We start from the raw sequence: 16,560 nt of genomic DNA on the forward strand, positions 1-16,560 counted from the left end.
CTGGAAGTACTGGACACAAACTTCACTCATTGTCACTCTTCTGCAGAATGCTTCCTTTAGCAATTTACCTTAATTGAAATCTTGCTTTCCCCTGAGCCTAGTACTATAATTGGAGCATTCTGGACTCAAAACTTCATTCCTTCAGTTTATTACTGCTTCTGATTAACTGATCTTTTCTCCTAAGAGAGAATGGTGTTTCTTATGTTTACCTTTCTTCTTTGTGGGCATTTTTTTTTTGAAACGGAGTCTCGCTCTGTCTCCATGCTGGAGTGCAGTGGCACGATCTCGGTTCACCGCAACCTCTGCCTCCTGGGCTCAAGCGATTCTCCTGCCTCAGCCTCCCAAGTAGCTGGGACTACAGGTACATGCCACCATGCCCAGCTAATTTTTGTATTTTTAGTAGAGACAGGGTTTCACCATGTTGACCAGGATGGTCTCCATCTCTTGACCTCATATTCCACCTGCCTTGGCCTCCCAAAGTGCTGGGAATACAGGCGTGAGCCACCACACCGGGCCCTTTGTGGGCATTTTAATGGTTGAGCCAAATCTCTTTCTTCAAGTTGTCTCTTTTTATGGTTTCTTCAACATCATTTACTCTTGACTCTCCCCCTGAGTCTCTGATAACTACTTAGCATTCTTTACAGACTCCTTTTCCTCTCCCTGCCCATATACCCTGATTTTGTCTCTCACTCTGCATGCCTAACTCTACAATCTTGTACATATTAGCCCCTATGTACCAGTGACTAAATCCTGACCATCATTTATATTTTCTAGTTGCTTCAATAGCAGAACTGCCTCTTAACTAGACCAAGATAAATCTTGAGGACATTTTAAACTTTTATTTAGCACTTATTGTTTACATCTGGTGTAGTCTCTTTCATTAACTAAACATTGCTACAATACTTTCCTTATGCATTCTGCCACTACTTTTATTTGAAATGTTTACTATTTCTCACCTAGGTTATAGTGTTATGATATTTAATAGTCCAAATGTTGCTTCTCTTAACCTGCAATCCACCTGATTGCTTCAGCCGCATTTGTCTTTCAAAAATGTAAATTTAATTTTGTCCTCAGCACTATCTCCAATGCTCTTCACAAATGTGCCTCTCTGCATTTCTAGGCTTATCTTTGTCTCTTCCCTGTCTACTTTATATTGCCTCAATACAATATAGTTCCCTAAGATTCAGGGCTACTTCATATTATGCCCTTTATACATGCTGTTGTCAAAATCAGAAATATTCTTTTTCAGGCTGCATGCCACCAGTGGCTCACACCTGTAATCCCAGCATTTTGGGAGGCCTAAGAGGGTGGATCATTTGGAGACCAGGAGTTCGAGAACAGCCTGGCCAACGTGGCAAAACGCCACCTCTGCTAAAAATACAAAAATTAGTCAGGCATAGTGGCACGTGCCTATAGTCCCAGCTATTTGGGAGACTGAGGGATGAGAATTGCTTGAACCCAGGAAGAGAAGGTTGCAGTGATCCTAGATTGTACCACTGCACTCCAGCCTGGGTGACAGAGTGAGATTCTGTCAAAAAAAAAAAAAATAAGTGAGTGTTCTTTTTCACTCAGGTAAACTTCATTCCATTTTAAAAACTGGCCTCAATAGCTGAACTTCTAAAAACCCATTTCCATATGCTCAGAGTGTCTTGTTTCCTGTCTCATTTTCCACTGTCTCTTCCACAAGTCTGTAAGTTAACATCTAGAGAGTATTACTACTTTATTTATTTATTTATGAAATCTCAGAACCTAAAACGGAGCTTGGTATATAATAGGTACTTAATACATGTCTATTGTGTAAGTTAATAAAGGAACAAATAAGTCTGGCTAAGAAAATGCTTTTGATCAGCTGATGTTAGAAGTTTTCAATCAAGCCTTTGGATCTCTTGATTCAGCCACAAGGCTCAATGTCAATAGTTACAATATCAATATCCCATCAATAGTTATGGCAGTGATGACACTGCTTTGCTGTCTGTTACAGAAATCAATGAAGCAGCTTAAAATGAAAAAGGTCTAGAGAACTCTTAAGAGCTGTGACAAAAGAATTCTATAAACCAATTACTAGCATTTTGGCAATCCTGACACCTCAAGCCATGCTAAGTCTACAGAAGAGTGTACAATTCTACTTTCCATTACCAGATAGAGCATGAGCTTTCATAAAAGGAAGGACTGCATTGATACCCATTAGAAAAATGGATATCATGTGTGGAAAATCCATTAAAAGAAAGTCTAGAACCTATTATAGCAGTTCATATTATCTGAAGGCAAGTGACCTTGAATATTGATTATTTCATAAACTCAAAGGCATGATGATGCCACATTACTTTGCAATACTTGCAAAAGTGCTTATGAATCCAGATAAGTAATGATAGAAATAGTGTCTGTCTACAAAGTAGTAATAACTGTACACATTATATTGTTTAAATATTCTTAGCTAATAGAGAAAACTTTATTTGTGTATGAGACTCTGATTTCCTATTAAGGTTTTGTTTCTTCTGTGTTGCCACGGTTAAATGCTGCAGTAATTTAGCGTGGGATTTGGGTTAGTAATTGTTACAAAACTAAAAGACTTGGAAGCCCACTTGTTTTGCAAGATTCGTTGTAATGCAATTACTCAAAGCAGAACTTTACTGTAGCTAAATGAAAATTAAACTTTATTATATTTCATATGCCTTCTGATCCAAATTATTCCAATATGTTTATCAATTAGATCAGTTTCTTCATCTATAAAATGGGAGGTTTGAACAATACCCACTAGTCACAGTGTCTCACACCTGTAATCCTAGCAGTTTGGGAGGCTAAGGAAGGTGGATCACTTGAGCCTAAGAGTTGCAGACCAGCCAGGACAACATGGCACAACCCTGTCTCTACCAAAAATACAAAAAAAAAAAAAAAAAAAATTAGCCATGCATGGTGGCACGGCCTGTGGTCCCAGCTACTTGGGAAGATGAGGTGGGAGGGTCACTGGAGAATGAGAGGCAAAGTTTGCAGTGCTGAGATTCTGCCATGGCACTCCATCTTCTACAATACAGCTTGGATGTATTGTAACAGTAAGAGACCCTGTTGAAAGATGAAAAGAAAGAGAAAGAGAGAAAGAAAAGAAAGAAAAGAAAAGAAAAGAAAAAGAGGGAGGGAGGAAAAAAGAAAAAAAGAGAAAAATATCTATGTTGATACTCTACCCAAAAAGACTAACTGTATTGAGAGTTGCTGAAATTAAACTTTGATGGATTTTTCCATTTTCCTTTCACATGCTATCAAACTTTTACTTCATATGGTTCTCTCTCAAGAGTGGCTTGTATGATTTGCATTTGAAGGAGTTACAGTATTGTAATCATTCTCATGATGATTTGCATATTCACACTATAAAAGAAAAAAACTTTAAAAGTTGGACAGCAGTTTCAAAGCTCACTACAAACAAATTACAATATATATGTTATTACTATTTCATAGGATAACAGTTTATTTATTAACCAACTTTTTAAGTAGCACATTAAAAGAAAGACAAGATCAGAGCCATTCTATCACTAAAGTATAATTTTGATGCATACTACAGAAAACACTGAACTTAACCTAGTACCTCCACAATAGATGCAGATATCCGGAAGACATTTTCGTTACTTATAGCAGTGAAATATATTTGATGCTATTTTAAAGTGTGTATTTGATGACAAAAGTTGAATTAACTATGCTATTATTTCTAAGTGAAAGCTATGGCTCTTAATCAATTAAGCTATTATTCCCTTATGTATCATGAGGCTTCTCTCATTATACTAAAAGTATTTTTAAAAACATTTTGGTCAATATATCATTATGTGGAATTTTTTATGTATAGTATTTTTTAAAGCTTTCAACTTGTAAGCCAGGGGTAACGTATAGTGTGGATTAAAAAATAAAAAGAGATTAAAAGTTTAAGGGAGAGTGAATTATAGCTAGATCAGATTACCCACGAATTTATTTTATGACCCAGCCAAAGAGATGGAAAGGAAACCTAATGAAAAGCGGTCGACACCAAGAATGAATTCTTCAGGATCACAAGAGGATTTGGAATATTAAAGTCATGGATTTGATTAATAGTTGATCTAACAGGTAGATTGGAAACTTAAAGAATGGCAATTTTGCCTGGTACAATTACAAATTATAAATTAGTGGTCTTAAGAAAGAAGCTGTAAAAAGATAGTTCTGATGTCCTTGCTCATACTAATTTAGCAGCTGGCCCCAAAAGTCCACCTGGCAATCTGGAGTCCAGAATGCTTGCTGGGAGTCAGGGTCAGTTCCGAGTTATCATCTTACTTTTTATAGTACTGAACCTGGGGCCACATTCAGGTAGAGGGTGCACCGACTTGGAAGTTCGAATAGCAGTTTTGTTCATTCCCTGAATCGTACCCTGCTGAGGCTCAAACAAAGTTATATTTCCTTCCAACTACCTTACCCTTCCGTCAACACTGTTGCTATCAGTGTTATCTTTTCTATAGAATCGGTTAGTTTCCTTCTACTGTAGTCATGCTTATATCTTTCTTCTAGACTGTGATGTTAGGGCACTAAGCTCTTGTCTGTATGGGTTGCTCTATATGCAATACTTTTCCTTCCTTCCTTCCTTCCTTCCTTCCTTCCTTCCTTCCTTCCTTCCTTCCTTCTTCCTTCTTTCTTTCTTCTTTTTCTTTTCCCCTCCCTCCCTCCCTCCCTTCCTTCCTTCCTTCCTTCCTTTTCTTTTGCCCTAACATTTGTTTATCCACAGGCATTCACTCATTATGAAGCCTAAGTAATAGAAAGTAGAGTCCCAGTGCACCCCAGCTCTCAGTATTTTTGATCGTGACAGAGAAAGTTTCATGGAGTCAGGGTTTATCCATTTCTTGTTCTGAAGAGTGGGATTTTGCACTCAAGTGCAGAGTTGAATCATCCATCATTTCCAGAGTATAAAAACATAGGAAACTTCACCTGTGTTTCTAGTGGCTGTCTCTAAAGTTATATATTTAATGCCAGGGCACTTCTTTAGCTACCCCTCGGAAAGAAAAATAAAATCTTAGTTTTTTATTTATAAGCCATCTATTAAGTGACCACTATTTTAGCAGCTCACACTGCACTATGCACAGAGACTATAAGGTATAAAAATGAAGGAAAAAGAGAAATGAAAAAAAACTATCGAAATGTAGTATTCAAAAAACTTTATTTTATATGATTTCTTTTGGGAAACTCAGAAAATACTTCTCATTTGCAACTCTCTCTTCTTTCCTAAAACAGGAAAGGAGCTTAACAACATTTATGGAGCTATTACAATGTGTCAAACATTGTGCAAAACATTTTATATGCATTCTTATATTTAATGCTTAAACCTATCCTATTTTCTATTATTTGCATCATTTCTAAAAACGCAAAACTACACCTAGATGATGAAGCAGGTTGTCCGGAGTCTTGACTTTTAGTAAGTGGTGGAGCTGGGGCAAACTCAAGCAGATGACGCCAAAGCCATTGCTCACAGCCACTACCCTAGTCCACCTCCAGGGAACACAGAAGTTCTTCATAAAATAACTAAGCTGTTTTATTTTGTTTGTTTGGCCATTCTTGGTACAACATATTTTTTTTTCATTTTTTTAAAATTTGGAATTGAGCTTTCTAGAAATACACTACTCATTTTTGTTTAATTAAGTAACAAAATAGTCTATTTTGTTAAACTTCATATTATTTTTATATATTAGTTTCTCTGATACAAAATGGTTACTAATGGATCTGCATATATAATTTCAAATTACCTGAATACTTAAAAAGTATGCAAGGAATTTTCCACAGTAGCTACACACACCTAAGATCAAATATGCATAATATGTATTGAATCATGGATCTTTTTTCTTTTGTTCTTATTAATATCATTTAAAAATCTAGCACCATTGTAATTCATATGTTGACACTCAGCAAAAGTGAGAAGAAATCAGTCTAATATCCAGGCTGTGAATGTAGATGCATTTTGATAGTTTATGATGTATTGATTGGAAATTCAAGATAAATAATAAGTGTTTTACTAAAACGAAAACTAGATTACAAAGCAATGTTTGTAAAGATATATCAAACAATATTGCCAGTATTTAATTAGAACCAATGTTCAGGTTTCAGTATTACCATTTTAGCTTCAGACAGTTATTGTCAGTAGATTTCTTTGTTATTTTGCACTCAAGTACATTATAAATGTATTTATAATGTACAAATATATTATAAATATAATCAAGCCATTATAAATTAAGCACTGATGCATCATGATGATTCTCCCATTACGGGAAACCACATCTTATCTGAATTTATTCTCATGTCCAAATGTTTGTGACATATATTTAATTTGTTTATTGCCACATGCACAGCCACACACAGAGGATGACGTAAAGTGATAATGGAAATTAACAAAAAGACGTATTTTTATTACTTTATCAGTATTTCAAATTGAATTTTTAATCAGAAAAAAACAGGTTATTTGAACCAGACATAAATTGGCTGTATTGCTCTCATAATTTGGCAGATGTCTGTATGTTCCATTTATAGTATAACTATCACATTTATTTGCTTTGAAAAAGTGATATATTAGCACTCTGTCCCTCACTCGCCGCCGACGACCTGTCTCGCCGCGCACGCCCTGCCACCGCCCCGCAGAAATGCTTCGGTTACCCACAGTCTTTCGCCAGATGAGACCGGTGTCCAGGGTACTGGCTCCGCATCTCACTCGGGCTTATGCCAAAGATGTAAAATTTGTGCAGATGCCCGAGCCTTAATGCTTCAAGGTGTAGACCTTTTAGCCGATGCTGTGGCCGTTACAATGGGGCCAAAGGGAACAACAGTGATTATTGAGCAGAGATGGGGAAGTCCCAAAGTAACAAAAGATGGTGTGACTGTTGCAAAGTCAATTGACTTAAAGGATAAATATAAAAACATTGGAGCTAAACTTGTTCAAGATGTTGCCAATAACACAAATGAAGAAGCTGGGGATGGCACTACCACTGCTACTGTACTGGCACGCTCTATAGCCAAGGAAGGCTTTGAGAAGATTAGCAAAGGTGCTAATCCAGTGGAAATCAGGAGAGGTGTGATGTTAGCTGTTGATGCTGTAATTGCTGAACTTAAAAAGCAGTCTAAACCTGTGACCACCCCTGAAGAAATTGCACAGGTTGCTATGATTTCTGCAAATGGAGACAAAGAAATTGGCAATATCATCTCTGATGCAATGAAAAAGGTTGGAAGAAAGGGTGTCATCACAGTAAAGGATGGAAAAACACTGAATGATGAATTAGAAATTATTGAAGGCGTGAAGTTTGATTGAAGTTATATTTCTCCATACTTTATTAATACATCAAAAGGTCAGAAATGTGAATTCCAGGATGCCTATGTTCTGTTGAGTAAAAAGAAAATTTCTCATGTCCAGTCCATCGTACCTGCTCTTGAAATTGCCAATGCTCACCGTAAGCCTTTGGTCATAATTGCTGAAGATGTTGATGGAGAAGCTCTAAGTACACTCGTCTTGAATAGGCTAAAGGTTGGTCTTCAGGTTGTGGCAGTCAAGGCTCCAGGGTTTGGTGACAATAGAAAGAACCAGCTTAAAGATACGGCTATTGCTACTGGTGGTGCAGTGTTTGGAGAAGAGGGGTTGACCCTGAATCTTGAAGACATTCAGCCTCATGACTTAGGAAAAGTTGGAGAGGTCATTGTGACCAAAGATGATGCCATGCTCTTAAAAGGAAAAGGTGACAAGGCTCAAATTGAAAAACGTATTCAAGAAATCATTGAGCAGTTAGATGTCACAACTAGTGAATATGAAAAGGGAAAAACTGAATGAACGGCTGGCAAAACTTTCAGATGGCGTAGCTGTGCTGAAGGTTGGTGGGACAAGTGATGTTGAAGTGAATGAAAAGAAAGACAGAGTTACAGATGCCCTTAATGCTACAAGAGCTGCTGTTGAAGAAGGCATTGTTTTGGGAGGGGGTTGTGCCCTGCTTCGATGCATTCCAGCCTTGGACTCATTGACTCCAGCTAATGAAGATCAAAAAACTGGTATAGAAATTATTAAAAGAACACTCAAAATTCCGGCAATGACCACTGCTAAGAATGCAGGTGTTGAAGGATCTTTGATAGCTGAGAAAATAATTCAAATTTCCTCAGAAGTTGGTTATGATGCTATGGTTGGAGATTTTGTGAATATGGTGGAAAAAGGAATTATTGACCCAACAAAGGTTGTGAGAACTGCTTTATTGGATGCTGCTGGTGTGGCCTCTCTGTTAACTGCAGCAGAAGCTGTAGTCACAGAAATTCCTAAAGAAGAGAAGGACCCTGGAATGGGTGCAAGGGGTGGATTGGGAGGCGGTATGGGAGGTGGCATGTTCTAACTCCTAGACTAGTGCTTTACCTTTATTAATGAACTGTGACAGGAAGCCCAAGGCAGTGTTCCTCACCAATAACTTCAGAGAAGTCAGTTGGAGAAAATGAAGAAAAAGGCTGTCTGAAAATCACTATAACCATCAGTTACTGGTTTCAGCTGACAAAATATATAATGGTTTACTGCTGTCATTGTCCATGACTACAGATAATTTATTTTGTATTTTTGAATAAAAAACATTTGTACATTCTTGATACTGGGTACAAGAGCCATGTACCAATGTACTGCTTTCAACTTAAATCACTGAAGCATTTTTACTGCTATTCTGTTAAAATCAGGATTTTAGTGCTTGCCACCACCAGATGAGAAGTTAAGCAGCCTTTCTGTGGAGAGTGAGAATAATTGTGTACAAAGTAGAGAAATATCCAATTACGTGACAACTTTTGTGTAATAAAAATTTGTTTAGTTAAAAAAAAGTGATGTATTAGACAACATTCTATGTTTTCCCTTTTTAAATATATTCACTTAATTTTTGAAATTACAGTATGGGGTAATAACTTATTATAAAAGGCCCTGTTTTTTGTTTGTTTGTTTTTTGAGATGGAGTTTCACTCTTGTTGCTCAGGCTGGAGTGCAATGGCGTGATCTCAGCTCACCGCAACCTCTGCCTCCCGGGTTCAAACGATTCTCCTGCCTCAGCCTCCCGAGTTAGCTGGGATTAAAGGCATGCACCACCATGCCCAGCTATTTTTTGTATTTTTAGTAGAGATGGGGTTTCTCCGTGTTGGTCAGGCTGATCTGGAACTCCTGACCTCAGGTGATCCATCTACCTCCCAAAGTGCTGGGATTACAGACATGAGCCACCACGCCTGGCCAAAAGGCCCTGTTAAGCACATTCCTTGTTTTAACAAATTTAATTCTCACAACACTACGAGTAAGTAACTGTTATCTGTATTTTACAGGTGAGGAAACTAAGGCAAATGAGGCTATATGTAATTTACCCAAGGTTGTACAACTTCAGATTTAGCTTATTGTACTGTAGAGCTAATTCCAAGCCGCTGTTCTCAATTACTATGCCACTCACCCCTTAGTTTACAGAAAAATGGTTATATGCCTGTTGAATTGGGTAGCTCATAGCATCACCCTTTAGCTTCAAAATGGTTCACTCTTTCAACAAAGGATTCATGCAAGCTCACCATATACTGTCAAACACAATTTGTAGACAGCAAATCTGAGCCCATAACCCAGATAATATAATTTTATATTTTCCTATCGTGAATTTGAGTTGCACTTGTGCATTGATTTATATGAGTTTGCCCATAAATACCTTCATAGGACTTAAAGGAGTAATCCTTTGCCAGTTTAGGATATTCACTTTTTATGCATATTTTGTTTTTATAGAGCTTTAATTATGTTTCTTGTTTGCACCCTATTTGTCTCTACTATATCATCAGTGCTTTCCAAAGACTCAGTGATATCAGTATATTATTAAATCTCATTTTTTTAAGTAGTTCCCACACCAGTTCTTCATGCACCTTCTTTCCGTCACTGCTTTATTAGATGGGTACCTCTGTTCTCTTCATGTCACCTGTAATTCCTGCTTGCTTTAGTTCCTTATTCTGAAAAGAAGACCCTAGTATATCTTCCAAATATATTTGGGTAGTATATTGTATGTGAACTTCCTTGAATTTGTTCTTGGAATATATTGGTCATTTAACTGAAAATAAAATTTTTGGTTCAGCACCATTTTTGTTTGTAACATAAAATTCATTGCTCCATTTACTTCTAGCAACTGTGCTTTCATGTTGCCCTCTGGAAGTCTAATGCCACTTTGATTCTCTATTTAAAGTGCCTTGTTCCATTTGTTTCTTATTTCTTTTGTTCTGATTTTGTAAAAATTTTCTTCCTTCCCTCTGAAATTTTGGAAAAACTTTCTTCATCTTTGGTATTCTAATAGTTAAAATGAAGTATGGGTTTTTTTCATTCATTACCATGCATATTCACTGGGTGAAACTGGTAATCTGTAACTTGTATGCTTAGATGTGTGAAATGATAAATTTTGCTCTTCTATCCTTTTTCTGGAATTCTTATTCTCAGATTCTCTGTTTGTGCTTTTTTATTTTTATTATTTTTCCTTTTATTAATTTTCCTCATATATATATATGAGGAAAAATAATAAAGAAATAGAACAAAACCTCAAAGAGTTTATATATATATATATAATATATATGTAAAAACTCAAAGGAGATATATAAAAACTCAAAGCGGATATATAAATAGAACAAAACCTCAAAGAGTTTATATATATATAATATATATATATAAAAACTCAAAGGGGATATATAAAACTCTTTGAGGTTTTGTTCTATTTCTTTAGAATATGCTTCTTTTTTTCCATTAACATGTCTTCAAATATTACACATAAGCACTTAATCTCTAATTATTCCATTTTTCTAATAGATATAATTTTATTTTAGATATAATTGTAACTTGAATTTTCATAGATGTTAGGGGAAGTGGTTTAGGTGTTCTTATCGATATTTTATTACTTATCTCTCATTCAATATTTGTTTTTCTGTTTTATAATGTAGTTTTCCTCAAATGCATGATGATCTTTGGTTTTTGGTACATCTTTCAAGATGGAACAATGAAGCAGTTGGCTATGACTTGGGGCCATGAGAGTGATGGAGCCAATAGTCTCTGGTTAGTTTCCTCTGGTGTGCCGTGCAAATTTTCTTATTATCCACATGTGTTGTGATATGACAATATCAGTATTTTATGAATATCCATACTTACATGATAAAATTGTTTAAGATTTTCAGACTCATTCACTCATATAAATTAAATTATTATTTCCGAGCTTGACAATATCTAAGAAGACTTTGCATTTGTATTTCCATTTTATCTTTCTCTCTCCACTTTAGAATATCTTCCTGATGATAATTCTTTGAAACTCCTTCTTTTATCCCTTCTTTCACTTCTTGCTGATATTGTTTTCAGACACTATTTTGTATGACTGATAAGAAGTTTAAACAAGATGTTTATGATTCAGTTGATAGTGATGGACAAAAATTAAAAATGCATGACTATAATATCAAAGCTATAAAAATTTATTATAAGAAAGTAACTGAAGGAGAAATTAATTCTGTCTCCAATTGAACGTCAATAGTGACTTGAAACACTTCTGGTGAATAGACAGATCTTCCTCCCATAGTTAAAGTCTGGCTGCCTGTGACTTTTTTCATCCCAGTGTCCCATTCTTCCTCTGGAGACACTGCGGAGCCATAGCTTCCATATTCTCCTTCAACAATGGAAAAATCAGCTATCATTTTGCCCTTACACTTCTTCCAATTGAACATACCCCCTTCTTCAACTGTTCCTTGTATAACATGATTCACATCATGGACTTTTTTGAGTAGCCATCCAGGTCCTTCATATATGATTAAAATTCCCTGCTGGCATCTAGAAATGAATTATTGAGCTGTAGAAGAATCACTACCAGGTTGCATGAGGCCACAGTTTAGTATGAACATAGTCAGGGCCTGGGTAATTCATTGTTATGAGGGCACAACAGCTAGGAATTCAAATACTTTCGAGCAGTGCCAGGAGTAGATAACATAAGCAAGAATTGCCCCAAATGCTGTATTTTTTTTTTCTCTTAGTTCCAGGTTTTCTTTCACCTCTTTCCATTAGCACTAATTAATGAGCCAGTTCACTAAGCACTTGATCTAAACAAAAAGTCTGAGAGTATAAGACAAACAATAACAACAACAACAACAAAACAGTTCCACTAAGGAGGGTCTGAAAAGACTGCTACATTAGCCAGGCCTGGGGTAATAACATGCAGGCAAAAAATTTGGTTGCAATATGGTGCAACTGGAGGTTAAGTTCTATAGTGAGGTCCACCATACTGTGTACCAAATCTAAGAAAGGACAAAAGGACATATGCTTTTCTCTCCTTTTTCCCCCATGCTTTTAAAAACGTACATTCAGATTATTAAAGGGTAATTTTTTCATATGAAACTTAGAGACTTACTTTTCAGGCTTTAAAAAGATGACTAGTATTTCATATCAAACACCTTACCTGTTAGCTCATAGAGAGACTACATCACTAACAATGCAGGGAGATAAATAGCATCTACTTGGAATTGTTCCTCAGTTTAGGAAACAATTTGCAACGTTTCCTCACTTCAAAGAAGTAATACTATTAGGAATGCTAATGTAAATGACGAGTTAATGGGTGCGGCACACCAACATGGTACATGTATACATATGTAACAAACCTGCATGTTGTGTACATGTACCCTAGAACTTAAAGTATAATAATAATAAAAAAGAAGTAACATATCTTCATAGAAATTGAAAATCACTCACAATTCAAACATGTGGGAGGTATTTGTGATAATACTTTTAAAGTTTGTATTGTTATTCCTACATAGATATAAGTAAATTGAGATTATGCTATGTATACTATATTGTAACCTGCTTTTTAAAATTTAACAATATATAGTGACAAATGTTCAGTTTCTAAATATTATTATTGATGTGCTTTTAATAAATACCTATTTTATGAAATAAATGATTATACTAGTTTTTATAGCCAGTCCATTATTAATGCTACTCCAGTTGATTTTAAGCTTCTATCATTATAAATAAGGGCATGCTTGTATATACAAATGGGTGCATATTAGAAAATGAGAAATAAGCTATCACATTGCTGATATAGTAATTTTTTCTAAAGAAAGACTAAATACTTAAAATAGAAAAGCACATATGATTATATATTTCTGATAGGAAAAATAATATATTTTAGGTGCTACTCATATTTTTAATTCAGAAAACATAAGATCAACATGCTGCATGATACGTAAAGTTTTTATATTTTATACTTCAACTGAGTTTCAATAAGGGAATGAGAAAAGTGATGCCAGCCTTTTTTAAAGAACTAGAATTTGAACATTAAAAATGTTTACTATCGAAGGTGGAGCCAAGATGGCCGAATAGGAACAGCTCTGGTCTCCAGCTCCCAGCCCCAGCGACACAGAAGACGGGTGATTTCTGCATTTCTGCTTGAGGTACCAGTTTCATCTCACTAGGGAGTGCCTAACAGTGGGTGCAGGACAGTCAGTGAAGCGCACTGTGCACGAGCCGAAGCAGGGCCAGGCATTGCCTCACTCAGGAAGCGCAAGGGGTCAGGGAGTTCCCTTTCCTAGTCAAAGAAAGGGGAAACAGACAGCACCTGGAATATCGGGTCAGTCCCATCCTAATACTGCGCTTTTCCAACGGGCCTGGAAAACGGCACACTAGGAGATTGTGTCCCGCACCTGGCTCGGAGGGTCCTATGCCCACGGAGTCTCGCTGATTGCTAGCACAGCAGTCTGAGATCAAGCTGCAAGGCGGCAGCGAGGCTGGGGGAGGGGCGCCCGCCATTGCCCAGGCTTGCTTAGGTAAACAAAGCAGCCAGGAAGCTCGAACTGGGTGGAGCCCACCACAGCTCAAGGAGGCCTGCCTGCCTCTGTAGGATCCACCTCTGGGGGCAGGGCACAGACAAACAAAAACTCAGCAAGAACCTCCACAGACTTAAATGTCCCTGTCTGACTGACAGCTTTGAAGAGAGTAGTGGTTCTCCCAGCACACAGCTGGAGATCTGAGAACGGACAGACTGCCTCCTAAAGTGGGTCCCTCACCCCTGAGCAGCCTAACTGGGAGGCACCCCCCAGTAGGGACAGACTGACACCTCATTCAACCGGGTACTCCTCTGAGACAAAACTTTCAAAGGAACTATCAGACAGCTGAATTTGTGGTCTCACGAAAATCCGCTGTTCTGCAGCCACCGCTGCTGACACCCAGCCAAACAGGGTCTGGAGTGGACCTCTAGTAAACTCCAATAGACCTGCAGCTGAGGGTCCTGTCTGGTAGAAGGAAAACTAACAAACAGAAAGGACATCCACACCAAAAACCCATCCGTACATCACCATCATCAAAGACAAAAAGTAGATAAAACCACAAAGATGGGGAAAAAACAGAGCAAAAAAACTGGAAACTCTAAAAAACAGAGCACCTCTCCTCCTCCAAAGGAACGTAGTTCCTCACCAGCAATGGAACAAAGCTGGATGGAGGATGACTTTGATGAGTTGAGAGAAGAAGGCTTCAGACGATCAAACTACTCTGAGCTACGAGAGGAAATTCAAAACAATAGCAAAGAAGTTAAAAACTTTGAAAAAAAATTAGAAGAATGGATAACTAGAATAACCAATGGAGAGAAGGGCTTAAAGGAGCTGATGGAGCTGAAAGCCAAGTTTCGAGAACTACGCGAAGATTGCAGAAGCCTCAGTAGCAGATGCGATCAACTGGAAGAAAGGGTATCGCTAATGGAAGATGAAATGAATGAAATGAAGAGAGAAGGGAAGTTTAGAGAAAAAAGAATAAAAAGAAATGAACAAAGCCTCCAAGAAATTTGGGACTATGTGAAAAGACCAAACCTACGTCTGATTGGTGTACCTGAAAATGATGGGGAGAATGGAACCAAGTTGGAAAACACTCTGCAAGATATTATCCAGGAGAACTTCCCCAATCTAGCAAGGCAGGCCAGCATTCAGATTCAGGAAATACAGAGAACGCCACAAAGATACTCCTCGAGAAGGGCAACTCCAAGACACATAATTGTCAGATTCACCAAAGTTGAAATGAAGGAAAAAATGTTAAGGGCAGCCAGAGAGAAAGGTCGGGTTACCCACAAAGGGAAGCCCATCAGACTAACAGCTGATCTCTCAGCAGAAACTCTACAAGCCAGAAGAGAGTGGGGGCCGATATTCAACATTCTTAAAGAAAAGAATTTTCAACCCAGAATTTCCTATCCCGCCAAACTAAGCTTCATAAGTGAAGGAGAAATAAAATACTTTACAGACAAGCAAACGCTGAGTGATTTTGTCACCACCAGGCCTGCCCTAAAAGAGCTCCTGAAGGAAGCACTAAACATGGAAAGGAACAACCGGTACCAGCCACTGCAAAAACATGCCAAATTGTAAAGACCATCGAGGCTAGGAAGAAACTATAGCAACTAACGAGCAAAATAACCAACTAACATCATAATGACAGGATCAGATTCACACATAACAATATTAACGTTAAATGTAAATGGGCTAAATGCTCCAATCAAAAGACACAGACTGGCAAACTGGATAAGGAGTCAGGACCCATCAGTGTGCTGTATTCAGGAAACCCATCTCACGTGCAGAGACACACATAGACTCAAAATAAGGGGATGGAGGAAGATCTATCAAGCAACTGGAAAACAAAAAAAGGCAGGGGTTGCAATCCTAGTCTCTGATAAAATAGACTTTAAACCAACAAAGATCAAAAGAGACAAAGAAGGCCATTACATAATGGTAAAGGGATCAATTCAACAAGAAGAGCTAACTATCCTAAATATATATGCACCCAACACAGAAGCACCCAGATTCATAAAGCAAGTCCTTAGTGACATACAAAGGGACTTAAACTCCCACACAATAATAATGGGAGACTTTAACACCCCACTGTCAGCATTAGACAGATCAACGAGACAGAAAGTTAACAAGGATATCCAGGAATTGAACTCAGCTCTACATAAAGTGGACCTAATAGACATCTACAGAACTCTCCACCCAAAGTCAACAGAATATACATTTTTTTCAGCACCACACCACACCTATTCCAAAATTGACCACATAGTTGGAAGTAAAGCTCTCCTCAGCAAATGTAAAAGAACAGAAATTATAACAAACTGTCTCTCAGACCACAGTGCAATCAAACTAGAACTCAGGATTAAGAAACTCACTCAAAACCGCTCAACTACATGGAAACTGAACAACCTGCTCCTGAATGACTATTGGGTACATAATGAAATGAAGGCAGAAATAAAGATGTTCTTTGAAACCAACGAGAACAAAGACACAACATACCAGAGTCTCTGGGACACATTCAAAGCAGTGTGTAGAGGGAAATTTATAGCACTAAATGCCCACAAGAGAAAGCAGGAAAGATCCAAAATTGACACCCTAACATCACAATTAAAGGAACTAGAAAAGCAAGAGCAAACACATTCAAAAGCTAGCAGAAGGCTAGAAATAACTAAAATCAGAGCAGAACTGAAGGAAATAGAGACACAAAAAACCCTTCAAAAAATTAATGAATCCAGGAGCTGGTTTTTTGAAAAGATCAACAAAATTGAT

At 37.4% G+C, this 16,560-nt stretch overlaps 2 protein-coding genes across 3 annotated transcripts in view; one reads left to right on the plus strand and one right to left on the minus strand.

Annotated features, from left to right (window-relative positions):
• CDH12 (cadherin 12) overlaps positions 1 to 16,560 on the minus strand; it is a 1,061,064-nt gene that overhangs the window by 123,222 nt on the left and 921,282 nt on the right. The window lies entirely within an intron of this gene.
• On the plus strand, positions 6,613 to 8,463 carry LOC116456703 (60 kDa heat shock protein, mitochondrial-like). Its single transcript, XM_032135482.3, is given in 3 exon segments — positions 6,613 to 6,729; positions 6,732 to 7,795; positions 7,797 to 8,463. Coding segments are annotated over 3 exon segments (1,719 nt in total). The 5' UTR covers positions 6,613 to 6,635; the 3' UTR covers positions 8,358 to 8,463.

The sequence above is a fragment of the Hylobates moloch genome, unplaced genomic scaffold (assembly GCF_009828535.3).
Source record: "Hylobates moloch isolate HMO894 unplaced genomic scaffold, HMol_V3 SCAFFOLD_17, whole genome shotgun sequence".
NCBI lineage: Eukaryota > Metazoa > Chordata > Mammalia > Primates > Hylobatidae > Hylobates > Hylobates moloch.